Source organism: Xiphophorus couchianus, chromosome 13 (assembly GCF_001444195.1).
Source record: "Xiphophorus couchianus chromosome 13, X_couchianus-1.0, whole genome shotgun sequence".
Taxonomy (NCBI): Eukaryota; Metazoa; Chordata; class Actinopteri; order Cyprinodontiformes; family Poeciliidae; genus Xiphophorus; species Xiphophorus couchianus.
In genome coordinates this window covers 5,707,631-5,735,415 of record NC_040240.1, presented here as the reverse complement: position 1 = coordinate 5,735,415, position 27,785 = coordinate 5,707,631, and the positions used below count along the sequence as shown (strand labels likewise).

At 41.6% G+C, this 27,785-nt stretch overlaps 1 protein-coding gene across 5 annotated transcripts in view; it reads left to right on the top strand.

Moving 5' to 3' along the window:
• The window catches only part of trit1 (tRNA isopentenyltransferase 1), a 40,840-nt gene extending 13,719 nt beyond the window's left edge, over window positions 1-27,121 (top strand). For 2 of the 5 annotated variants that reach the window (XM_028035139.1, XM_028035142.1), the window contains exons 3-11: window positions 685-783; window positions 1,019-1,176; window positions 5,149-5,285; window positions 6,476-6,587; window positions 11,305-11,417; window positions 11,520-11,597; window positions 24,276-24,385; window positions 25,527-25,641; window positions 25,788-27,121. In XM_028035139.1, coding sequence (XP_027890940.1) covers window positions 685-783; window positions 1,019-1,176; window positions 5,149-5,285; window positions 6,476-6,587; window positions 11,305-11,417; window positions 11,520-11,597; window positions 24,276-24,385; window positions 25,527-25,641; window positions 25,788-25,972 — 1,107 coding nt within the window. In that variant the 3' untranslated portion in view covers window positions 25,973-27,121. The remainder of the gene's footprint in view (window positions 1-684; window positions 784-1,018; window positions 1,177-5,148; window positions 5,286-6,475; window positions 6,588-11,304; window positions 11,418-11,519; window positions 11,598-24,275; window positions 24,386-25,526; window positions 25,642-25,787) is intronic. The other 3 variants (XM_028035140.1, XM_028035141.1, XM_028035143.1) reach the window with 3 other exon arrangements.
• Window positions 27,122-27,785: the final 664 nt, after the last annotated feature.

Sequence of the window (27,785 nt, the reverse complement as noted above, 5' to 3'; positions counted from 1 at the left end):
AAGAGGCGGGGGGGAGAGGAGGCTTAGGATGAAAGAAGATGCGACAGAGGAAATAAGGTGTGGCACTTCTGTCTGTGACGCCAAGGAGCTCACGTCCTCCAGTTTCTCTGTTTTTGCTGTTGCTCATTCGTTTGAATTTAAGTGAGTATTCAAAGTGAGGAATCATGAGATGATAGTAAAACACAAACATCAATTATCTCTCTTTTACGTCTTTAATAGGGATGCAAGGACTCTATTCTAGCCAGTCATGGATGTTTAAAAAGTCTTTTCTAACAAGTCCGATTTTGGCCGATACCAATTTATTTGATTGAAAGGTTGCTAAAAAAGGCAAACAAAGTTGCCAAGTTGGCAACAATTGGCTGATTATTGTTAACCGCTTGCATTCAGATGTGACCTGGTGTGTGGGGTAGGGTAACGGGGTAGGGTAACGGGGCAGTGGCTGATTTTCAGACTTTTGCAGAAAAAGATAAAATTGGTTTCTTATGTAAGCATTAGCCAATTGCATCTCAGATGAATATGAGGAAATTAATTGTTGTGGGTAGTTTTTCTAGTAGGTTGCCAACACTCCCTTTAAGTTACTTCAATAACTAAAATTTATATAAAGGGTGGAATTTATTTATTTTTTCTACAACAAAATGCAACACATCCTCAAAGGCTTCGACATCCTCCTTAATGTGCTCCAACGTCGGTGACATGCACAGCAGAAACAAGCTGCCCATCGTTGTTGGAGGAACAAACTATTACATCGAGTCTCTGCTGTGGAAGGTCCTGCTGGACACGGGGGTGAGCGAGTTTATGTAAACTCCTTACATAAACCTCCTTACTTCTCTTTATATTAAGTCAAAGGTTTAGATTTGGTGATGCCTAGTTAGCCTGTTTGGAATGTTTGGAGTCGTCGTTTTTTTTTTTTTTTTGTTATGCTAATGATGCCATACATGGTGGTTTTTGTACATTTGGCTAAATCTCAACTAAAAAGTCTTGAATAATTGAAGATATGTGAAGCGAACATGCCTCACAGCAGGAGAACGAGGACTCGGGGGACGGAGCAGACGGAGGCCAGAGCAGGAAGATGGAGCTGGAGAAACTGGGAGGAGAGGAGTTGCATAAAAGGCTGGCTGAGGTGGACCCCAAAATGGCCTCCATGCTGCACCCAAATGACAAGCGCAAGATAGCCAGGTGATGCAGCTGGTAATGTCATCAGCTCCATATGTCACGGTTTAAATGTTCTCTTTTATTAACAGCGTGTGGTCATATTGTTGTTGCTCTGTTCCTTGGGTTGTTAAGTTGGCTTCGAGTTGGTTTTGGTTTGATCTGGAGTCATATTCCGTTGAATATAAGAGTCACAGCGGCCCAAAGTCGGATCGGAGCCAAAACAAATGGGATGTAATGCAAAGTTTTAACAAATAATGTACGATCAGACTAAACCGTGTGAGACGATTAAACACTCTTATGATTGTTTTTCTCCACATTGCATGAAAATATTGGAGGAATGAGAAAAATGGAACATGATTTTTTGTTTTTTCTTCAAACCACCAGTTTGTGGTTTTCTTTGAGGTCTTGACCTGCTGGTTCCGTTTTTGACCATTTAAAAAAAAAAGTTTTTATTTATTTTTAGTTTAGTTATGGATTATTATACATGAGACTAAAGATTTGTTTAGTATTCCATAATTGAGGTTATTGTTTGGAATCCTAATTAAAAATAATGACAATCTTATTATCTCTATTTCTACGATAAAAGCATGTGCAAAAATTCAAAGTATTGCGTTTATACTATACTGTGTTTGACCTGGATCAGATCCCCTCAAGGAAAAGTTAGCAAATACCAATCCCAGTTCGATAGATTGATACATCTTTCAGAAATACCAAACTACAAATAAAAACAAACTAATGCACTTTGGTTTACGTGTACGGGCAAGAAACGGTTTGTTTGAAATGAATGTAGTGAGGGATGAAATGATGATTGCTAATACAGTTTCCTTAACTAGTCCTTTATCATTTAGCAAAAGAAGCAAAGATAGTGCTACTATGAGCAAGGCTTAGTATACAATGACACATATAATGGGTTGGGAATGTAATGTGTGAAAACATAGTCCATGATATGGTAGTTATTACTCTGCATTTTTTGTCTTATAACAGCTGTGCTAGAGGCTAACTTAAGCTAGTCAGACGCTAACAAAAGCGACGTGTACAAAAGTGTTAGCTTAGTGCTATGTTCTTATTTTTCAATAAACTCTTCTGATATAAAGATTTCACAGTATGAAGTTTTCTTTAACTTTAATCGACATTAGAAACAAAGAGGTCCTTCTTTCCAAAACTATAGATTTGCTTCATTTTACTTTTTAGCGACTGTTAGAAAGAGGTGCAAGTCTATGTCTGCTCTCCCTTCCACTTACCGTATTTTCCGCACTATAAGGCGCACCTAAAAACCTTCAATTTTCTCAAAAGCCGACATTACGCCTTATAATCCGGTGCGCCTTGTATATGGACCAATATTGAGCCACAACAGGTCTCGCAACTACGGTAAGCAGCTGGCGACTTCATTTCCCCATGTAGAAGAAGAAGCGCGCGGTGCACGCTGGGATTTGTGTAAAGACCCCAAAATGGCTCCTATTAAGAGACACGCTTACGATGCTTAAGCTCAAGGCGATCAGTCATGCAGTAGAACACGGGAATAGAGCAGCAGCGAGAGAATTTAACATGAACAAATCAATGGTTATAGCGGAAGTTGATATATATTGTGATTGCACTAACGTTTGATTTACCGTAACGGTATCAGACTGTTTTTACGTGTTTATTGAATCGAGGAAAGGTTCCCCTCCACTATATGTTACACCTTGCTGTTGTTAAAAGATAAACTGTGTCACAAAAATACCACGTCACTGACTTTACCTCGGGAACATAATAAAACAGCTGTTTATTCATTTTGGGAATGAACGGAGTTTTCAGAACGCTGGTTTGTAATCTATTAATAAAGTTTGACTGACCTATCTGACTGTTTTGTTGACATTCCCTTTAGCGCAGTTCCATCTAATGGATGCATAACGTAACCCCAGCCTCTACTGTAGCGTCTATTCTATGCGCCTTATAATGCGGTGCGCCTTATGTATGAAGAAAGTTTTAAAATAAGCCATTCATTGAAGGTGCGCCTTATAATGCGGTGCGCCTTATAGTGCGGAAAATATGGCACTTTCAACATTTTGCTGCTTGTAATGCCGCTGCAGCGGGGTAGCATACATTTTTAGCGTCGTACAAGTAAAAACAAACTTAATCTGCATTGTGAAAGAAGCAGGTTCCCGTCTTTATAACCTAATGGTAATTGACAGTAAATTTTAATAGCATTTCTGCTAACAGTGGTGTTATACATGAATCTTTGCCACTGTTTTAGTCAGAGGTAAATCTCGTTGAATAGCTTCTTGTTTATTCAGAGACTATTTTCCATTACGATGGAGTTGAACAATATCCTGTTTCGACTTGGTGTGCCGTGTACTCGTAATCCACAACTTATAGCAAAAGCTCACCTGATGGATTGCTTTATTACATCTGGAAGCTACTTTCTTTTTTCATTACAAAGCATAAAGTTGTTGCCACTGAAAGCCATCGGCGCAATGGGGAAATAACAGGAATCATATTCTTGCTAGAAGAAAAACAAAGTAGTTAGAAATAATTCAGCTACAGAATAAAAGGAGTTAATTAAACTCACATTTGCGAGTAATATCTTGCAGTTTGCTGGGATATTCTTAGGCGACACGTTTTTTGAGGTAAAACAGCACAGTAATTAGTTGCTTTTCTGAATCGCCTAATGCTGCAGATTTATATTTGTAATTCATAAAATTAGGTCTCCAACGTTCCGCATATTCCCTTAACTTCATTTACAACATCCCCACCAGAGGAAGAGAGCGAGAGATAAAACTGGTTTTATTAATAAGGGGTTTTACTCTGGAAATTGGTAAATATAGTGACAAAGTCAATAAGTTTTAATCAGTGACTATCTAGTTTTGTTTGAAGGGCCCAATATGAAGGTCCTAAGCAGAAACATGACCCTGAATTTACATTGAGATCTGCTTTTTCCAGAGGAGTGACATTGTCGGCATACGCGTTCTTTGTGTTTCAAAAGCAGCGACTTGTCTTTGTTTTCATTTTTTACAAAAAAAAAGTTAACTAGTCCTATCAGGCAAGTTTTTTTTTGTTACATTTACAGTTGAAACCAAATATTTAAACACACTACATAGAATGAGAAGTAACAGTTTTATTGCTGCCTGTCGCACATTTAATCAGACTGAGCTTTTCCTGTTTTAAGCTAGTTAGGATTAACAAAAAGAAGTTTTTTTTCTGTTTTTTTTTTTGTAATTTTGAAAATTTATTTTAGAATATTACAGACATTGTTCGCCATTTGAAAACAAAAATACTTAAAACATTTTTTTAACATTTATTTATACAGGTTATCCCATTGAGATCCAACTTGTCATGTACAAGAGAGACCAGTTTTGATGAAACAAAACAGAAAAACCTGCACAAATCACATCATTTTCCCTTTGCTTCACACCAGGCTGCTCTTTGTTTTTTCATATCTTGCGGTTCATAGCTTGAATTAAACCATTTGTTCCTTGGACCAGCTCTGCTTCCCACTAGGTTTTTTTCCTCTGGGTTTAGCCTGAAGAGACTGGGCCCTCTCGGCCTGACAGCTGCACGCCGGTTTCCTCTCATGAACGCCGCTTGATGGGTAGCAGCAGGAACGACGGTGTTTTATGTGAGCAGGTTAGGTTACCCTGTTCTTTATTCAGACTGGAGCTGACAGGCGTCATCTTTTCCTCCTGGCCTCGGTGTCCAGCCGGGCGTAACTAAAAAAAGATGCGCTTTGCATTCAAATCTGTTTCTTTGTGGGATCTTGTTATTTATCTCTTCACGTGTCCTTGGGGAGCGTTACCCAGCAGTCGTCGTCGTCGTCAGCGTTCACAACGACTTAACCCGCGTGATTAATAGTGTCTCAGAAAAGGGAGCTGAAGGTTTTAATTTGCAGCGGCTTTAGTGGATGAGTGGGCGGTTAACTCGGCTAATCTCGGTTTTACCCGGAGAGACTTAGGATGCGAGAAAAGGGAATCAGACTTCACGAAGTGAGAGCTTGCCCTCTTTCCCCGCTTTTGTTCGCAGAAGTCTTCAGATTCACAACGACACGGGTGTTCCTCACAGCCACTGGCTGGAGGAGCAGAGGCAGGGCGGCGACGGCCTGGGAGGGCCCCTGAGGTTCCCCGACCCCTGCATCTTCTGGCTGCATGCAGACATGGCGGGTGAGGATGGCAGAATCATCTTCTTGTACATCATTTACTTAAATTTTTAGCATGTTCCCAGTTCAAATTTTACAGAAGAAAAATCATAAATATATATACATATATTTTAAATTCTGAATAAAAATCTTAAAAGTGTGGCGTGCATTTTTTTCACCCCCTTTACTCTGAGTAACGAGAAGAAAGCCATTGTTGAATCACAGCTATAAAGAAGTATGGAAAACAGCGATATGAAGTTGAACTTTTGGCCTGTGCGTAAAATGCTACGCAAACTAACGCTACATTAGCCTGACCATGCTAACACCTGTTGGAAATATGAGGTTGGCAGCATCATGCTGAAGTGGATGGAGCTAAATTCAGGGCCGTCCTGGAAGAAAATCTGTCACCAGATTCCGAAGACTTAAGACTAGGATGGAATTTCACTTTCCAGCAGGACCAGAACCCTAAGGAGCTCCTGTCAAATGGTTAAGCACACAGCAAATTAGTATGTTAGAGTGGCCTAGTCAAAGTCTAAATCTATTTGAGAATCTGTGGCACAATTAAGGAATTGATGTTCAGACATTCCACATCCAATCTGACTGAGTTTGAGCCATTTCCTAGAGAAAAATCCTGTTCTTTATATACAAAGTATTTCATTAGCGTTAGGGATGCACCGATAAATCGGCCAGTAGACAAATTGGGCCCGATTTCCGATATTTTGAGAGATTGGGGATCTGCCGATATCTGCATGAGAAACCGATTTTATCCACTGAGGATTGATTAACAGACTTGCGCCGCTAACAAGCATCAACCACTGTTGCTAACTTACCTGACTTTATCGCAACTTCTCCGATAAAATAATCGGTATCCGCCAAAATCGGAATCAGCAGGTCTGGCTTTTGAAAAATCCCTGATGGGCTGGAAACCCACAATCGGTGCACCCCTCAGTAGAGCTTCAGCTCTAATTAAAACAATAACTGGTTCTACGAAGTCTTCACGTAAGGGGGTCAAAGACAAATGCACACCACACTTTTCAGTTAACAATGAATACATTTCCCTGCTTGAAGAGTTTCCTCTGACGCATAAAGTCCCAACAAGATGCGCTGAATTTTGAGATTGGCAACATGTGGTATGAAAACTTTTGCAAGGCACCATATTCGTAGACGTAAGGACAAACGAACACGACGACGTATCAGACCCGGTTTGTCTTTTAGCTCTGGACCAGCGCTTGGACGCCCGTGTTGATGAGATGCTGGCTACAGGCCTGTTAGAGGAACTCCGGGATTTCCATCTCCGATACAACCGACAGAAAGTCCAGGACGACAGGTGAGGAGTTCATTAATGCAACTCAAATTTTCGTCGCCCTTATTGAGATTTAGTTGCGTGTTCCCTTCCTCAATTACGCTCAAAGTGAAGCCTACAGAGGTCGGTGAAGCTTATTACTACAGCTTCTGAATCCAGAGGTTTTTAAGTTTTTTAAAAAGCGGCTCGCAGTCGAAGGAGACTTTGGCGATGTCAGGAAAAAGCAATTTCTCAGATACCATCTTTTATGGTCCCGCTGGAACCATAAAAGGCTCTCTCTACATTGTCCCTCAGCGCTCCCCCATAACCTGTAAACTCACTTTGAGAGGAAAGTTGCCAGTGTGTTGCTTTAGCACCCATTGGGAACGTTGCTTCTGTTTTAGCTCAAACAGAAGCAACAGGTTTGAGATATGGGTTGGTTTTGAGACATTTCTTTGCTTCGTAAACCAAAAACTCCTACCATCAGACTACCAGCGCCTGTTGAAGAACTGATTTTACTGATGCTGCTAAGCGAGCGAGAGGAACCTGGTGAGTACGGTTTTATTTCCCCATGCGCCCCGTCTGATTTGGAGATTGCCGCTCTCGATTCCTCTGCGTAACCAGGGCGATGGTAGGGAAGTGAGCTCTGCCAAGCGACAGTCCGCTTATTTATCTCCCCCGTCGCAGTCTGACGGGTCACTCTTTCTGCGCGCTGCTGGTTCCCAGTGGCCTGCAGACCTATTTAGAGACGGCCCAGACTGCCGAGAGCCCCATTCACGTCCAACTGACTAGTCCCTCCCTCTCTGTGTCAAGTTGCTACCTATCAAGAAGATCTTTGATCGGAGTTTATTCCCTAAAGGAATGTATTCCCCGATTGAAGATCCAATCTTCCCACAGATTTTGAGGCTGTGATCTTGTTTATTCAGGGGCTTCAGAGTAAAGGGGACGGCGTATCTCGTGTATGTTCTTCAAAGCAAGCAAGTGACCTTCACAGTCAACTCGTAGGCAGCTCCCTCTGATTGCTCCCAAGGCTGCCACTGTTGATCAGTCATCATCTGTGTGAGGCGTGACTAAACTATGAAAGGTCGCAAGACGCGGTCTGGATTCATCGGGATTGTCTCACTTTCTCGCCGGATTTTCAGAGTCCTTCAGACGTTCGGTTTGGCGTCAATGACGGAATGCCTTTCTGTTTTTCTTCTGATAATCCACATACCTGAGAAAGACGTTCCCTTGAGGCCTAGTGCAATCACGTGGCTTTCATTGTCTCATGTAATTGAAGAGCCATTTAAATTTTCAACATGTTGTTTTTTTATTTGGATAAGAGGACAGTAGTAAGAGAAGAAGAACCCCAGCACTCGTCCTTGAATTCCAAAGTTGGAGGCACCATGGAAAACGTCTGGATTGACTTTCCTGCTCTCCAGAAATTGATCCAGGAAGGGTCATTTGTATTTCCAGCTGCAAGCTTTTCCTCTCTGTCTGGTGCCCTTCCACAGGGCTGTTTCTAAGTTCTGATTTCGTTTTTTAGAGTTGCGCACGTTAGATTTACATGTCCAATTTCGAATCTCCAGTTTTTGTAAGGAAGACGTATATATTTTCCCTAGCTTTTCTGCCCTGAGCAGTCATTAATTATTTATAGTAGGAGCAGAGGAGCCATCAGACTGTGTGGGTGGAGTAGAGCGCCATGAAACAGGGTCATGTTAAGGTTTATAAAAAACCTTGCCGCTAGATTAAATAATTTAATGTTTTAGCTATCTCTTGCATCTTTTGTTAGCAATTAGCATGGCTAGCATAACTACAACAGCAGTCTCCAGGTCATTTCCCAAAAAACGTAGATTAGATTAGATTAGATAGATAGCATTTATTGTCATTGAACAGAATTCAATGAAATTTCCATTGCAGCTCCCGTGCAAAAGGTCAAATATATACAGTAAAAATAAGCAAACACACAATAATAATAACAATATATACAACTAAATTAACTAAAGGCACTCAACCACACCAAAGAAGTAGCAGCAGGTCCAATTATGGCAAAGTACAGATGATGTGACAGTGCAAAGTGCAGAACAATATGACTGTGTGGGGGTGGGGGATATGTATGTGTGACTGCGAGGTTATGATATGTGTAGCAGACTACTATGATATTCATAGCAGACTCAGGTTAAAAACTCAAAAGGACACATAGAGTGACTTTGCTGCTGAACCTCTGCTGAAAGGTTCAGCAGATAACCTTTCTGTTATCTGCAGAAAGATAACAGAAAGATAACCTTTCTGTTATCTGCTGAAAGTCTTGCTCTCTCTCACTCTTTTGGCAGCTTCAGTAAACCACAGGAATAACTGTCTTTCTTTAAGTAGAAACCAGGTACTTCCACCACACTGATTCCTAAATTACCTACCGCAGTAAAGCGGCGTCCTTGTCAGCCTGACCTGTTAGCGCTTAGCATCACGCAATCAGAGATAAGAAAACGTTACGATTTTGTTTGTTCTGTGTGAAGTTTGATCACGCCCCTCAGTGGGCTTCAGTAATAACTTAATCTCTGTGATACCCAAAGCAGTACTGTGTGTGTGTGTGTGTGTGTGTGTGTGTGTGTGTGTGTGTGTGTGTGTGTGTGTGTGTGTGTGAAATGGTGTTACTGTGACAGTCGGATGCCGAGCTTGCTGCTGGTTTCTCTCTTCTGTGCCCCCCGTTCCCTCTTCATCCCATCCCACCTTCTGCTCCTCGTCTTCCTTTGCCTTCCCGGCAATCTGATCATCCGTTCACTTTCCGCCCCACTCGCCTCTCGCTCTGCCGCTCTCTCTCTCTTCCACTTTCGTGTCTCCATCCCTTGCTGGTTGCTGTGACCAGACATCAAGGTCAGATCTCTCCCTCCTTCATTCCCTCTTTTCCTCCCTACATTTCCTGTCCTCTGGAGCTTGTACTCCAGTTTTGGCCTCTTCCCGTCTGGCCAGTTTTATTCTTCTTCTTGTTCCTCTTCCGAGGGTGTGGATTTAGGGATCGGGTACCTGAGACGCAACACTTTTGTTTTGTTTTTTTCTTTTTAGCAATAATAGTTGATTAAATATGCCTCTTTTCTTTTCACTACTCCAGTTTGGTTTCGGGTAATGCTTCAATCCAATAAAAACCTACAAACACAAAAAGCAATTTGTATTGAATCTGGCAGCATGCATTGATCCGTTTCTTTAATCAACATAAACTAAAAAAGTAATTTGAAGAAGGAGCAGTGGGCGTGTCTCATCTTGACACTTGCTAGAATCCATTTACATTTTTAAAATCATATACTTTGATGTTAAATATTAAACCAAATTACAATATGTTTACTGTAGCACTAGAGAGCTAGTTGAGCTAACCCTAACCCACCAACCATGAATGTTGGTTCTGCTAACGCTAAAGCACTGCACTAACACAATATTTGGCAGAAGCTAATGCTAAATGCTAACTTATGTTCAACTCCACTGCCTGTGTTTTACTTTGTTCCTGTATGTTGTTTTGTTTGAGATAAAGTTACTGGGAAAAACAAAATGAGAGAAAAGGTGAGGAGAGGAAGCGGAACTGCTACGTTCACCCTCTTCAAAGTAAAAGCATAAATATAAGCGTCTAGCTACTTTCATAACTCGATGATCAAAACTTGAACACAGATGTTAAACTTGATTCAATTGAAAGTTTACAGCACATTCAAGTAAATTAGCTCCTTTAGAAGTTACCTGGAAAAATAGTTCAGTGGAAGCTAAGTGTGCTAAAAATTAGCAATAGCGCTAAGCAGAAATTAGCTCCGCCATTAGCTCATTAGCATAAATTCGTCCCCCAACTGGGTGTTATAGTGTTATGAAAATATTTTGACTATCAGTACTGCTGAAAAGAAAATGTAAAAGAAGAATATTATCACATTATCTAAGAGCGACCACCACTTTTACTGCTACTGTTGGATGAAATAATCCACCACATTGTTCAAATATTGATGATCTTTCCAGTTTTTATGGAAACACTGAGGAACCAAGTGAGACCGGACTGGAAAAACGCTGCTCTCCTCTTCCAGTTTCTCGTGCTGGAAGCCGTCTAGACATGAAACCGTTAGCGTGTGGACAGGAGGTGCAAACATAGCAGAACGTGTGTTTTTGCTCACTTTCAATAAATACTGTTGGAACATAACAAGTCCACGGCCGTTTTATAACTTTTAGAGCGTCTCTCTGATGACACCAGGATGCCCTTTTATATAAACAGTAAAAAAAAGCTGCTGTATTAACCTGTAATGGTTTTTTGGGGGGTTTTGGAGACTTCTTTCAGCATCTTGCGGCTTGCTTTCAAGGTAAAATAACATGGGCTGAGCATGTTATCCCCCTAATTGCTGACTCCGAGAGTGAAATTTCTGATTTCGAATTCTTTTGAGAACTTTTTACCAGACCTCCTTCCTACAAACTTCCTTATGGATTCCTCAGATCTTATCACAACCAATTTCTACTTTTCTGCTCAGTGTTTAGTGTCTGACCCAGTCTGTGTCTGTAAACTAGTTGTGTATTTATTGCTAGGAGATTAGCCTGCCGAGTTTTACCACCTGTGAGTCCTCATGTCTTCTACATTCAGATGATTTTTTTTTTTTTTTTTTGCCAGTCACTCTATTTTTTGGAAGGGTTTTTATGTCTGCATGTGGGGCTGGAAGGAGTGATGGAGGGGAAGGAAAATGAGATCTGAATCACCGGCGCCATAAATGTCACGTCAAAGGAGGAAAGTTTACATATCGACGGGTCGTGTTTCCTCTGCTTCCTGCAGCCAAGACTATCAGCGCGGGATTTTCCAGTCGATCGGCTTTAAGGAGTTCCACGACTACCTGACGGCTCCGGAGAGCAGCAGCCAGCAGGAGAAAGACAAGCTGAGAGACAAAGGTCAGAGGAATACCTGCTTGGACTTCACACTCGCTAGTTTTGTGCTCTGGTTGACCGTTCTCTGTTTCTGCTTCATCTTTTCCCTCTGAGCTCTTTTTTCAGGCGTAGAAGCTTTGAAGATCGCCACAAAGCGCTACGCCCGCAAACAGAATAAGTGGGTCTGCAACCGTTTCCTCAAACGTGAGTTTCTGTCTGCCAACTTGTGCATGGAGTGGTGTGTGTGTGGGCGTGGGTGTGTGTGTGTGTTTTCTCCTCCAGAGCCGTGAATCTTAATGATCAGTCTCTGTTTCACAAACTGAGTTTCAGGCACCTTATTAAACGCCTAAAGAGTCTCTGTGAGACTGTATTTTATTGTGAAAATTGTTTCTGGCTCTCCTTTTCATACAGAGAGGCTTGTAAAAGTATTCCTGTGGCTTCGCTTCTTTTTTTCTTTTCTTTTTTTTCCGCATTAGAACCACAAACTTTGGTGTATTTTACGGAAACAAAACCCATTGCAAATTGAAACCCATTTGTCACGACTACAAACCAATAGTGATGCACCGATTCCAGTTTTCTGACCACTCACCGATCTTTAGAAAAATTTACCTGCCCATTTTGACTTTGGCCAATTCTGTTTGTTTTTTTGTTTTGTTTTTGTTTCAGTCAGAAAAGCTCCAAAATATAGCGACCAAAGTCAAACAGTGGTCTGACTGCTGCGCCTGGTGGGTGGAAAGAAGTTCTTGCTCGTCCGCCATGTTTTTCCGCATGGAACTGTCCGCGTAGTTTCAGAGATTCACGCGGAGGAGCACGGTTGCTGGAATGACAGAATATGACTTTGTGGACTCATCAAACATAACCCAAACTATTGTCTGGCACTTCGTAATTGTGGCTTTTTTTGGAAGAGTAGCAGGAAGAAAGGAGTGACGTGTTGGGAGGACTGGGCTGTCTGGTCAGAGGAGACAATAACTGAACCATTTTGACGTCCGTTTATCATGCTGCGTGTGCTAATAAGCTGACACCGGACACGTTGGAACATGTTGGGTAAATACATCATGCTGGTTAGCGTGGCCACCAGTGACTGCGGACAAACGGCTTTTTCTGTAACAGTCAAATGTTTCTCCGCCACTGGCACATTTAGCAGCGTGTTCGCAGGATTGATTGGCAGCGCTAAGCTCCTCCTCCTAGCTCTGATTGGCTGTTTTTGACAGGGAGCGGTGCACTTCTTCAGACGGCAATGGCAGAGGTGGAGGAAATTAATGTTTTCAAGGATTATCTGTTTCATAAACTGTCACAACACAGTGACAGTTTCAACAAATTTGTAAGAATTTTTTAAAATCAAATTTACATACTGCAGCTTTAAATTAAGAATAATGTATACAAGTATGAGAAGGGGGGCATGACTAAATAAGTTTATACTTCTGCCTACCTCCTTTTTGAATAAATAGTTATCAAAAATGTATATTATGAACATTTTAGAATGAGTAAACTAGACTTTGTAGCAGCTTCTTTTACACAGTTTTCAGACGGGGAAGGATAACGGCACGACAGGAAGTTTTAGGTGAGATGAGGTGGACAGTTGGAGCTTCTGTGTCGTAGAATAATGCTCCACCATCCATCCTCTCTGCACACCAGCAGCTCAGAAACTTTAGCTGCGTTCTCCCAGCTCTTGTCCTCCGCTGCCCCCCCCTGTTCTCCGCAGCGTTTGGGCGCAGGCCCAGAATAGCCGTCGCAGCACGATGGATGCGTGCCCACGAACGCTGGCGAGTTCTCGCTCCGGTCGCGGCCCGTTTCACCTCCGACTGTGTGTTTCCAAACACCCAGAAGGCGGCCGTGTCCCAGCCAGCGGCGTGGCCTTCAGTAACCCCGCCTCCTAATCCTGTTAGCCCCGAGTGGCTTAAAGGCCACAGCCGGGCCCTAAACCTCCACACCCCCTCTTTGTGACCGCCCGCCGGCTTGCCTGCCTGCGCCGCACGCACCATATGGCCTTGTGTGTGTGTGTAGGTGTGCGCGCACCTAGCTGTGTTACCGCTGCTTCACACACGCTTTAATCCGTATGGAGTCATCTGAATTTTGCACAGGCGTTTGTGTTTTAGAGTGCTTGTGCCTGGCTTCGGAGGAATCGTGTTGACGCTGCGTGAAGCTATTTACCGATCCTGGAAGGCTGGATTTAACGGTGCTTTATGTGACATAATTTAGGCAGCATCATGCTATGGGAAAGGTCTGATTTTTTTTTTTTGATTTCATTTTCTCATTCTTCCTTGCTTTGCATCCATCCATCCATCCATCTGTTGATCATCCATCTGATTGTCATTGGATATTCAACCATCCGTTTAACCATCCATCCATTAATCTCTGCATTCTTTCCTCCATTTTTTCAATTATTCTTAAGTTTGTTTGATTATCTCTTCATCCATCTACGTATCTATTAAACATTTCAGCCTCCAACCCATTGATTAGCCAATCATCCATCCATTAAGAATCCATCCGTTCGTCCGTCGATTATCCATTGATCCATACAGTCTATATTTATGGGCCGGCCCAAGGCATAAGCAAACTAAGCATCCGCTTAGGGCCCCAGGGCTACCAAGAGGCCCCCTTAGTGGAGCAAATTTTTTTTTTTGTAATAATTTCTATGTCATTATAATATCAAAAACACACAATGTCACTATGAACTGATTTGTTTTTTCAATTATATATATTTGACAATGTATGTAGAAATTATTATTTTATTGATAAAAAGAAAACAAATAAATTTGTAGGTAGGTACCGCACGCTTCGCCGGTAACATGAGCTGCCCTGCAACGTGCAGTGAGCATCCAAACGTCCAAAGCTCCGGTCAGAAGTTAAGTTAGCAAAACAATGTCTCAAAAAAGGACTTATCCTTCAGGGAGGGAGGAAAGAGAGAGGAAGAATAGAAAAAAGCCAAGACAAAGGTTTGTTTTAATGTGTCTTGGTAATGTAATGTAAAAGATTTGTAAAGCTGCTAATAGAAAATTAGCTTGATAGCGACGTGGAGCGGTCCAGTTCAACAGCCAAACATTTACGCTAGGGTCGTTGTGTTTGTGTGAAACTGAGTTTAAACTTTAAATGAGTCGATTCTCGTGGTTGGCTCTGGATATTTCTGAGGTATTTTTGGCTTCAAAACGCCGTGTTTGATAACAATAATTAAAACTTCTCAATGTTTGACATTATCTATCAAAATGTTTTTCCATCAGGCTACGTGACTGCTACATCGATGAGCTACTCTATGTTGTAGTTGGAAATATGTTGCTTGCTGCTCAGCATAATCATTTGTGGCTCAAACAAACATTATTTTTTACATCAACTTCTAAGTCATGTGAAACTTCTGTTAAAATCATTTGAATCATCAGAATCAGTCCAGTACCAGTCCACATTCTCAGTGGAGAAAGACTCACCTGGTATAAATTAAAATTTTAGCTACTGGAGTAACGCTAAAGAGAAATGTATTTAATAAAAGAATGTCATGAATATGTGTGTAGAGCTGCACCGATTGCAGCTTTCTGGCCGATCCCTGGTTACTGATCTTTAAAAAGCCTGACCTGCCGATTTTGATTTTGTCTGAAATGTCGCTAAATATAGCAAGAAAGTCACTGAGTTGGCAACAGTGGGGTGAATATTGTTAACTGTAAATGTGCAGACCGGTCTGTCAGTCAAACCTCTCACTGCACAGAGGAAGAGAACAGAGGCTGATTTTTAAACCTTTGCTGACCAAGATAAGATTAGGGGATAAGATCAGCTTCACGTGTAAGTATCGGTCAATCACGATCCCCCAAAATTAAGGAAATCGGCGCCCAGAAATCGACTGATCGATAAATAGGTTGGCCAATAAATGTATCCTATTATACATGTATAGAATGTAAACAGCACTGCCAGAGATGCAATAAGTTTATAGCAGGTGTGTGAATGAACTAATGATCAGACAGCTGATTGCAGCCAGTCCACATTGTTAGCAGTACTAGGGGGCCCCAAAACCAAATTTCGCTTAGGGCACCATGGAGGCTTGGGCCGGCCCTGATTCCAGGTTACATATTTTAAAGCCTAACCTTTACAGAAGGGTCCCCCATACATTCAGTGGGAGTTTTTTGTACATCTACCTTTAAACTTTTAAGTAAAAAGGAGCTCTTTTATTTTAAACATGAAAAGCTTAGGAATTTTGACACACACACACACACACACACATTATGTCTCGGAACGGTGTGTTAAGCTCAGGTTGAACCCGGTTCTCCAGCTGAATCGGTTCGTTAAACAGGCGTGCGGCAGGTGTTGGCCGTCCTCTCGGCTTTGGTTACCGTGGGGATTTAAACAGCCGGTCGGCCAGCTCAAATGAAAGCAAGTTCACAGTGACTTAGCTTTAAGTGCATGTGCAGGCCGGCTGTAAACATCCAGCGCAGGTGTGTGTGCGTGCTTGTGTGTGTGTCGGCGTCTTTCAGAGAGGGCTGTTTTAATTGAAGGATTTAATTACCCTTAATGAAAATGGTAATGTGAGGTTATATTCATTTTATTAAGTGCCGGAACAACGGCCCCCCACATTCACACGCACGCACCCACACACACACACACACACACACACACACACACACACACATCTGTAAGCACAATAAACAGGTGTAGCTTGACAGCGGCCTCGTGAGTGTTAAGTAACAGCGGTGTCTGTCTCTTTTATTTAAAAGAGTAAGTGAGTGAGTGGATGGAGTGACACGCGGACGGAGAGGGGAGGTAACCCGACTCAGCGGGGGGGAACAGGTGCGGGGCGAGTTCACACCTCCGTCTTCCAGCGAACGCGAAGCCGACATGAGCGCGTACACACACACACACACACACACAAGATAAAGCCAAGACTGGAATTGTTTTCACAAGGTACGAGTGCGTGTGTGTGTGTGTGTGACTGAAGAGTCCTTATTTAATTTCCAGACACAGGTCTGTGTTAGTCAGTGATTACCTGCTGGCTTTTAAAAGCATGTGACTCAGAGGAGGCAATTAATTAATAAATTACCTCTGTGTGAAGAAGAAAACTTTCTGATGTTATGGTTTAATTAGCTTGACTTTTTTTTTTTTTTACCTTTACGTCAAAAGAGTTGAGCCCCAGGATATTGTGTGTTCACGTTTCGGTATATCCCAAAGCATGATGCTGCCACCACCACCGTGTGGTTGGTGCATTCAAAGTGATCCGGAGATTTCTGGAACACATTTTACTTTTCTTTTTTTTTTTATTTCAGCTTTTCCTTACTCCATTTCTTTATCATTAAACATCATCCTTCCACATGACTTTATTCAGCCGATGCTATGGCTTTAGCTGCGTTTCCTTTGCAAATGTGCACAAAACCTTGTCAACATTCTGCTAATGTCGAGACCCTTTTCCCCCGCTATTTTGCATTTGAGGTGTTAACATTAAATAAGAAACACTATTAAAATAGTGTTAATAAAAAAATTAGTTTGTTCACATGATAAGTCATTAAAAAACATGCCACGCCATGATCTTATAGCTACTTCCTGTCGTTGTCTTCTTTGTGGTTTATGACAGTGGCATTGTCCAGTTCATCCTAGCGCCAAAACTTTCTATCGACAAGATATTTTTTTAGAAATTGCCCTGTGTGTTAAGTGAATTTATTTTCTAAATGTCAAATTGCTCAATTATATGGTGAATGGAAAGGCAGATAGCGATGACAAACGCCATTATCTATAAAATATTGGATGGCACAATTGGTAAATAACACACACATGCAATTAAAATTAGTAATTTTGCCAAAATGACAAATTAGCAAACTCTATTCTAGTTTGTTTTTGTTTAGTTTTTTCTAATTAAAAAAGTGCTGGTTGTAGTTGGGATAAGCTGAAAATCAAGCTATATTTATAAAGCTTTCATCCACTGGTTTCAAAATATAAAAACTCCATGAGCTTCTCACTCAGAAGGGATTTTTGTTTTCCACCGTCTTCATGGAAATGTCTGTATTATTCAGTGTGACAACAAACGGCAGCTCTGCTGGACCCCAAAAGCTAGCGTTTGGCTAACCTAAATTAAAACCCAATGGCTGCAGTCTGTTCATGTGACAGCAGCGGTTTAGACTTCATAGGAGACACTCAATATAACTAAGAAATAGTGACAGAAAAGACATAAATGACTTTAAAGTTCCATAAGAATAACCAAAACGGGGTAGCAGCTAGCGCTAACGATGCTAACGTTAGCATTTCGGTCAAAGGTTGCTATCAGGGTTAGCAAAAGAGCTTTTTCGCTGTTTCTGATGGATCTGGACTCATCGTGTCTAGTTCACCATCTAAAATGCTGCATTGTTTTACACCGCACAGTTTGGGGCTCGTTAAATATTTAAAGAACATTTTCAAAGCTTTTTGTTTACTACATTAGATTGAAACACGCACAAAATTCACAGAATATAGACTGGTCTGATAATATTCATCTCCTCACGCAGAATCTTTAAAGTACAGTCTGTTATTCAGAAACTTTAGTTGAAAAATAATATACATAGATTGTCAAATTCATACTCCGGGAAAACGGGAAATCTCAGATTACTAACTGGAACTTCTTCCACATCGCATCCAACCAAAACAACAACAACAACAACAAAAAAAAAAACAGGAAAGTACAGGTGGAAAAAGAAAATACAGTTAAATTAATTTTAGGAACATATATTTCCATAAGTCTCCTGTCGGTTATGAACAGCGGATTAAAGCGGGAGCTGAGGAAGACACAAGGTGGAAGAGGAACTGAAAGAAAGCGGAACAGCGAGTACGGGCGGCGTTCAGGTTGGAGCGACAGCCGGCGAATCCCAGCTGGTCCAGGGGCCGAGTTAACAGCAGCAGCACACACGCCCACACACACACACACGAGAGCGGGTGCTGCAAGTGACTCTTGGCCCGCATATTGCAACAGGTGGACTACTGTTTCAACACACAATACACACACACTCGAGCGCTGGCAAGCAGCTGCTGAGCGGAGGGTTATTCTCAGTCTTTTTAGCAAAACGATCCTGAAAGCGAACCTTTTTCGCTTTGTGTGTATGTGGGGCTCCGGGTTCCTCGTGTTGTGTGAACACCTAGATCTGTTTACAGTCAGGATAGTCTAACGGAGGATTAGATAATTAGATTTCAGGTTAAAGACGGGGTTTGCGGCCAGGATTAGACAGTTTAATGTCAGTTTAATGTTCTCTGAAGTGGTATATTTGTCGTTTGTCCCTTCGCCGTCGTCTTATCGGTCGTCGCCTGACAAAGGAGGGGATTAAAAGTTTTGGATTTCACGAGAACGGAGGACGAGGGGACAGGGGTTTCCGACCAGCACCTGCACCTCGCAGCGTCCACCGTTTCATTTCCCGCCGCTTCGCCCTGCCCCAGAAGCTGGTGAATGCCAAGGGCAACTATGGGATGAGTGGTTGTGTTCGGAGAGATAAAGACACAAAGCGAAGAGATTATCATTATGACTCTCAAGGCTTCTCCCTTACATCATCGGAGTCAGCTCTCAGTAACTGTGTTTCCGTTACAAATGTGCGCAAACCTTTGCCCATATTCCGCAAATACGGGAAGGAAAAAAAAAAAATCTCTACGCGCCATTAAAATCACGCGTGAATAAGTTTCTTCTCGCGATAAGTGGTTAGGAAACATACTGCGCCACGATCATCCAACTACTTCCTGTTGTCGTCTTCATGGTTTGTGCCAGCATCCGTTTGCTTGTCGTGTGACTCGTGTGATGCAGGGGCAAAAAGTTTTTCCATTGCAGTTTTGCAAAATAAACCAATTTTGATGTGGCCCGAAAATCCACAAAATGAGAGAAATTTGAACATTTTCTAAAATATAGAAAAATAAGAGAAGTTTGATCAATTGGTACAATATTCTGTGTCATAAGTACTAAAACTATATTTAAATGTAGCAGGTGTGGATTTAGTTTTAGCTGAAGTCTGTGCATCAAAAGTCAATTAATTCTAATGAAATACTGAATAGGTAAAGATTTGAAGTAAAGAGATGCCAGGCTACTGAAACTTATCACGTCAGTGCATCCTTCCACTCAGCTTTCCACTGATGTACATGGAGTTGAACAACTTTCTGTCCTTGTAGAGTGTGATCTAGATCATAACAGTTTTATGTTTTGAATTGGGTTTGTAAAATCACTTTAGAATAACATGCTGAATTTATTAAGACGCAACTGTTGATTGGTTGCGTTGCAGCGGTATTCATGGGTATGCTACTCTGTTCACATTTGTTACAGCATCTTAGCAGCAAACTGTTGACATTATGTTATACATTTAAGAACTTATGTTACGTTTTGTTGAAATAAAAAAAAAACTTTAAAAATGCCGCCTGTACCCGGATTCTTGCGTTGTAGGGAACGAGAATCTCAGACCTGGCCTTTTCCTGCGCGACTCTCACATAGACGGAAACGTGGTGAACAAGTAAACGGCACAGTTCTGATTAACCCCAATTGTGGTTAAAAAATAAAAATAAAAAAAATCGACACACTCAAACGGAGGCCAGAGCGTGGGGGGGTGAATAAACCCAGAAAAGCTCTCACTGTGCAACTAAATGAGGCAGGTGCAGAGAGAGACGTTGGCATTTTACAATCTGTTTATTCTGCTTTCACGCCCTTTGTCGGCTAGTTAAACGCGCACCGCTTGCCCCGACCTGAAAAAGAGCGAGCCACACCGCATGTTCAAACGCTCGACTGCTTATCAAACACGCCGTATGCAAATTCAAACGGGAGGTGGTTAAAATACTAAAACCGTTTCTGGATGCACGTTTCCTGTTCTTGTGAAGCCGAGGTAGTTTCTTTTTTTTTTTCTTTTCAGTCGGTCAAATTAGGCAGCCTTGTGGTCCTCTGTAGCAATTGAGGCCCAGACGGTTCCCAGTAGAGCTGCAAGCATCAGTCAGGATGCTGTCTGCTGCCCTCCAATTCACACTTGAGTCTGTGTGAAAAGGATTAGGCCATAATTGAGTTGGCAAACAGTACTTTAAAGGTTAATGGGATTCATTTGCATGAGAATCTGCTTAAAGGTGGGGCCGGCCAGTCTGCAGAACGACTGATCATATTTGAGCTCGGGAGACAAATAAATACATCCCTCTGTTCTGTCTTTCGAAAGATCTGACTTGCAAGGACATGCGGTGTTGGGTCAATACGTCCCACTGAAGGACAGTCTGACTAAATGTGAAAGCTTTCTCTCATACGTCTCCAGACTTCTAAATAATGGGAAGTTTGTGCACAATTTGGGGAAAAGAAACCCAGAAAAAATTAGGCATCAATCACAACAGGTCACTGTGGCAATTTCTTAGTCGAAATGCACCGATGCGATAGTAATATCTGTATCAGTCCCGATATTACAATAAAATCTAGATTGAATATCGGTAACAATGTTCCCAATCTGTAAGGGCGGAGCAAATCAGCCAGGTCAGCGTAATTTCATCAGATGTTGACGTTACGCATGGCTGGGGTAAACAGGAAGTTGAGGTTGCAAACTAGCATCCCTGAAACTAGCATCTCTGAAGCTAATATCTCTGAAACTAGCATCCATGACAGTAGCGTCTCTGAAGCTAATATCTCTGAAACTAGCATCCATGACACTAGCGTCTTTGAAACTAGCATCCCTGAAATTAGTGTCTCTGAAGCTAAAATTTCTGAAACTCGCATCCTGGAAACTCTCTGAAAAACAGAGAAAAATTTTTAGGAATGCGTCTCTGTTTGGCAAGTTGTTCAGTCATGTCAACTAGCATTGGCAATGCTATATGCTGTTTGGAGACATAGAGAAAAAAATGCTATTCTAATGATTATAACAGCGCAAACAGTCTATCAGTGAGGTAAACGTTCGCTATGTCAGAACTTATTCGGCGAATGTGTTTCCATCTTACCTTTAGCACTTGAACTCTTTTTGGGGGGGGAAATAAAACAACAACAGGTCAAGCGAGTGTAAAAACGTTTTTTGTGAAACTGGCTATTTTGAATTCTGCCATTTCCATAAACCTTTTCTAACGCGATACAGCTTCAGATTTGGACTTTAACTGGGCCATTGTAACACATAGCCACTCCATGTATGTCTGCATGTTCAGGGTTGTTGGAGGGTGAACTTCCATCTTCTTGGTCGTTGTCATGCTCTGTGCTACACTTTCCATTTTCATTCCTGCGTGACATGTTCAAAGTTTGCGATTTAAAAAAAAAAAGTTTTAAGTGGTGTCATTAAAGGTTTGTAGTCCAACAAACAGTTTCTGGACAGCTGAAGCTGAGCTTGAGGTCTTCCTGGTTGGTTATTTTAAAATAACGAGCCGTTTTTAAAGGGGGGGGCGAGTTAGCATCCAGCCTCAAATCGGAAACCTGACGGTTCTGATTGGGTCTACTATTGTTGTGCTGATTTGCAAACCCACTTGGAGCCAACTCATTTCATTTATGCCTAAAGCAGTTGGACAAAAGCTGTACAAATTAGTGAGGAATAGCTAAGAAGAAGGGGTCCACTGGCAGCTAAATGCCAGAAACGGACTAAATAAGCATGATTAAAATGAAAAAGTAATTGCTCTTGGCTCTAATCTATCCACATTCAAGTCTTCAATTGATTCGGCTTTAGCCACCCCAGGTACTGAAGAGTGAAAATAACAAGAAGGCAAATTTTGAAGTACCTGCCAAACGTTTGGGACCAGCAGGAGCTGAATGACGTTTTGTACTTTGAAAATGGGAGAAAGTGTTGCCTTTTCTCTCCAGTATCTCGTCTAAGTGGCGAGTTTAATGACGTCTTGGTGCCAGAAAGCCTCCAAATCTGAGCAAGCGAAACTATATTCAGACTTTCCACATGCGTTTCAAATAAGTGATTTTAACAACACCCCACTGTTTCAACAAGCTTGGTGTTGTTGACAGAAAGACGTTTTTAGCTGTAATGTGCCAAATTCTATTGTTTCTCTTCAGACTGGAAGTGGGCGTTTCCACAGGGCTAACAAAATAACTATGCCATCACTGGCTGTTTCAAAACGTCCAACAAGAAAATAGGAAGTTAAGGGTTTATATTATTTTTTTTTTAATCATAATTTTATTTTTGTTTCTTTATTATTTGTTTTTAACAACCTATGTCTATTTCACATTATTTCAGCGACCGAAACAGATTTTGTTTTTAACGTAACGGGCCGGTATCGACATTTAGCCCTCCCTACTTTATAAACATCTTTTAAATATGTAATCTAACTAGTATCAGTTATTAAAACAGTATTATTTATGTTGATGCTCTTATTCTCAAATGTTCTCTGTTGAGAGGAGTTATGTAAACGCCGCTAATGTCGGAGCGGCTAGCACAATCTGCCTGCTGCTATTATGTCTAAATGGCTAATAGGTTTTCTGATACACTGGGTTACAACTGCAACTTTCAGTTTCTCTATTAAACTAAATTAACAAATTAAAAGTAAGCTTGCAATAATTTTAAAAAAAGAACAAGTCAAATGACGGTCATTGATTTTGTCCAATCAGTTGCGGCTTTTAGGAAACGCCTACTTTGTCTCCAGACTTACCCACTTGGTTGCCACCCGGTCCCGACGTTAAAAAGAGCTTAAAGGGGCAGCAGCTCAGTTTTGGGGGGGCTGTGAAGACTTCTATTTTTCATTAATGCATGTTTTTGCGTTGTGTCTTATATAAAACTCATAAGCCCACATCGGGTGAATTGTATTAATCTTTTGGGATTTTTATGAATGTCAACACTATTCGAGCACTTGAAAATTAAAAAATAAAAATAAAAATTAGGGGGAGACTCTGCATACCTGCTTATGCATAGGACTACCTGTTAGTGTCATTTTCTATTAGTGGAAGAACTCCTCTGTTGCACATAGGGCACCAAACCGGCTCTAGCCCAGGGGCCCTCAGCCTTATACATCCGGCCCTGGTTACTGCTTATCTGAGTGACGCAACAAACCAAAACAGACAAGCAGAGATTTACTGCTTTCACTCTGGGTTTTTTTGTTTTGTTTTGGCTTTTGTTTAATGTACAAAAACGCCTTTATTTTCTGTGTAGGTGTAAAACAACCTCCATCTAACAAAAACTGCAAAATGTTTTCACACTCGTTAAGAAAGGTGGATAAAAAAATGCGTCACGGTTTTTAAAGCATAGGATTTGTACTCGGACCCCTTTACTTTGATACCCCTAAATGACCAGTGAACAGCATCTGTTCAGTCTGTCGCCTGGAAAGTGAAAACGTATGGAGCTAAATACGAGACACAATCAACATTTGAGGCTAAAATCTGTCAAAGTTTTTGTTTGTATAACAGGCTGCATGCTGGCGTTGCATCAGCCCGTCCTGACTCGGTGGAGGGCAGGGACGCTTTAAAGCGAAGGCCTGGCCCAGACACTGCTGACTGGTGCAAAACGAACACACACGCACACACACACACCCCAACACACACAGGGGGGGCAGGAAACTGTCAGAGAGCGAGGGAGTGACTGAAAGCCGAAACGAGACTGATGGCAACGGGAAGGGATGCTGCGCAGGAGGATGATGGGAGGAGGAAGGAGAGGAAGACATTATCGAGCTTCTGTGAGTCAGCAGGTTGACGGAGCTTCGGGGTGCGGCTGCGGCGCGTCACTCCCTCCCCCCATCCACCCACCCACCATCCCTCTGCCCGTCGTCTTCTTTCGGTCAAACCAGCCGGAGCCTGTTTGGTCCACTCAGAATCAGGCGGAGCGGGTCACGGACTCCGATGGATTGAATTTATCGCGTTCAGTTTCACGACGCCTGGAGTGTGAAATCGATCGGCACGCCCGCGCTCCACAGAGAGGCCGACACCGAGATTTAAAAGCAGTGCCGTCGTTAACCCGACGAGGGAGAGCAAATCGTTTCACATGATCAGCTAAATGTGTTGTTAAAAAGTTCAGTGATGGTGTGTGTGTGTGTGTGTAGGACCAGGCGACAGCGTCCCGGCTGTGTACAGCCTGGATGTGACTGACGTGTCCAGATGGGAGGAGTCGGTGCTGAAGCCTGCACTGCAGATCCTGGACAGTCTCAGCAAGGTGGGGCCGGCTGCCGGGGGGTCAGCCGGGTTCAACAGTCCTCCTGACTCTCCTTCATTAGTTATTGCTTACTTTGTGCTCTTTTTTTTTTGTGCTTTTCTTTACTTTTATTCCTTCTGTTTACCACATTTTGCAACTTTTCTGTACTCCAATTTTGTTTGTTCCTTTGGAACTTTCTTCCCTCGTTCTGCTTTCCTCTCCAGATTGGGTTTTCCATTTATTTTCGGAATTTTATCAAGTGAAACACGCGAAATAGATTAAATTCACACGGGTGGTTGTTAGAAAGCCTTCATTTCTGGTGATTATCATGTTTTAACACGTACATTAGATGAAAATATAACATTTAAAGTTAAAATATGACATCGGATCAATAATAAAAAAAAAATATATATTTTTGAAAACAGAAATGTGGTTTTGAATGAAAAGTATGTTTATTACCTGCTTAAAGGTTGTTATTTTGAAAAGGTACTTTGAAAAATGACACTCATCTGGACGTGTATTCAAATTTATGGAATATGACCGTAGATGTTTAAAAAAGCAAAGCAACTCAGATTTTTAGATGAGGTCAAACAATTCCAATCTTTTCTATAAAATTTACTTGTAACTTAACGGAGAATTGCAAATGATGAGGATTTTATTTCACGCCCCAACAAACAAATTTCGTGCTTTTGTTTACACACTGGTATGAAAGATATAGATAAAATAAATTTTCATATAAAAACAGTAAAGATAAAACTTTGGGATACTGAGAGACACAGCAGCCAATTGTAATATTTGCTCCTTTTTTTTTTTGTCCTTCGACGTATGTCGTAAGTACGAAGGAAAATAAACGAAAAATATGCAACTTTAAAATACTGTGAATGTTAAATCAAAACGTTTTTAAAGTCTTTATTGTTTATATCTAACAGATTAGCCGAGTCTAAAACATTGTCAGTACACAAGTATCTCAAATCAGTTTGCAGAATTAGCATGCTAATGTTAGCTTGCTTCCTCTGTGTTTTTATATGACTTGTTGATAATTTACCTTATAGGGTTTTTTCTTCTTGTGGTTCTAGTTTATAAAGGAAGGACTTTAGCTCTCCTTGTTTCCTGTTCGAACATCGTTTAGCAATATCGGCTCTCCTTGTTTCTCCGGTGACAGGGTGAGGAGCCGGCTTTCCCCCCTATCAGACTGCAGGGGCAGCGGAGAAACAAACGCAGCCACCACACCTGTGACGCGTGTGACAAAATCATAATCGGAGACGTGGAGTGGTCAGGTGAGGATGCTACGCCGCCTCCGTTTATTTGTCCATCTTTGTAATTGTGAAGCGTGTTGTTGTTTTATAACAGGCAGCAAGAAGTAACAAAGAAACCAATCTCTGAGTTTGGTCCCTTTTTTTTGTTTTTTTCTTTGTACCTGCAGCTCACCTGAAATCCAAAAAGCATCACTATCATGTAAGGAAGAAGAGGAAGTCCGATCCAGGAAGTGACCCGCCCCCGAGCACCACTGCACAAGCTGCTCATGAAGTACTGGACGGCACTGAAACCCCTCAGGCTTCTTCCAAAGAATCGAGGACGGAGCACACAGACGTTCCTCGGATACGATGAAAGCTCTCTGATCGACGTCTGCCTCAACTCAGGCTTCCAGATCCTCTGAGCTCTTCTGACTCGCATATTTTGCGTCATGTCGCCGTTTTTCAGAATTCTACACGATCTTGTAGAATTGCGCACAAAGCAAATCTTTAAAGAAATCCGGTTTTGTTGCACGTTTAATTCTTTTTTATATTTTGAATAAGAACTGTTAAGTTCTATATTTTTTGAAGAAAAGGCCTCATATGAAGTGCTATAATTTTTATTTATTTTCCTATTGCTGCAGTCGGTTTCCCGATAAACTGCATTTCAGGCTTTAACTTCAGTAAACTAAAGTTATATTAGGAGATCATTGTGAAACCTGTAGAGAAGTTAAAATGTGCTACCAACAGCACTGAGCACATTTCTACTAATGTGCTAATAGCTTATCTAATTTTTTGTTCAGCGCTTTCACATTTTTGCTAGCTTTGAAAACGCTTAGCGCTCTTAGCTTGTCCTGAAATAATTTTGCCGGGTTAAATTCTAAATTGCTAGTATTTTGGCTTTGGTTTTATATAAATAAAATTCAACTTCTGTTGGAAATTTTGGTTAGCAACTGTAAAGAATTCTGTTTTTGCTAATCCGCTCCACTGGTTTAGCATTAGCTTCCACCAAATTCTGCGTCGGTGCAGCACTTTAGCCTTTAGCGGAGACAATATTTAGGATTTGTGCCTTAGGTTACCAAGACGCGACCGTTGAGAGGAGCAGCAATCAGAGAAAAAGTTCTTGGTAACTCTAGGAGTTGTAAGATAAATAAATATGTTGGCAGGAATCATGTCAGTTGTACATGGCAAATAATATCTGTCTTGATTTTTAAAAAAGTGGGAATAACGACACTATTGTTGGACAAAAACCAGGGAGGACACATGGCAAGAAGAAGGTGTTGGGCAAGATCAGAATTGACCTTTTTGACCTGCATGTGTGACAGAAAACGAACAATGCACATCACCCTGCTGAAAACACCACACCCTCTGTCAAATTCGGCGGTGGCAGCATCATGCTGTGGGCATTAGTGTTTTATTTTTAATGTATAAAGCCGCCTTTCTTCCACTTCTCAGTTTTGCACTCCTTTGTGTTGCTCTGTCAAATTCAACCAGAATCCGAATAAAATGGTGTGGCTTAAAAATCGTTATGAAGTCTTTTCTAAGGCTCTGAGAATTTCCAAGTTTTCCACTCGACTCCACCAGCGGTGTTACCTTTCCGTCATTTGATCTCCCAGTGACGAGCTCAAACGCTAAAAGGTATTGTCCTTTGTTTGCCTGCTGCCGGCTTATTGTTGGACCTTTTTTCTTTTCTTTCGTGTGCGTTTTAATTACTGGCTGGCTTCAGGCTTTTTTAAAAAAAAAGGTCCTGTCTGTTTATCCAGCAGCAAGTTGAAGCCTTTTCAAACCTTTTGGTCTCTGCCTAGGCGCTAACACAACATCTTGGCGTCGCTCCAAAACGCCTTTTTTGGTCGTTCCCTCTCCATCTGCCGCTCTGCCACTTTTTCAAAGTGTCAATATTAAAACACTTGTTTTGTTTGGTTTGGTTCACATGCTCCTGCAGTTTGACCTCATCTCCACGGCTAAAAATACGGTTCAGTCGCATAATAGGTGGAAGTGTGTCCCACATTCTCTCCTTCCAAACTGGGCCAAGCTTACTGGGAGCTCGCTATACAGTATGGGAGCAGAGGTCAGAATGCAACTGGTGTCTGGTTTTCATAACCCGCTCTATGTTTGGATCATCTGTTTTTCCTCCCCATGCGTTTGGTGAGGTAAAACTCCTTCCTTCTTTAGTTTCCCATGTTTTCACC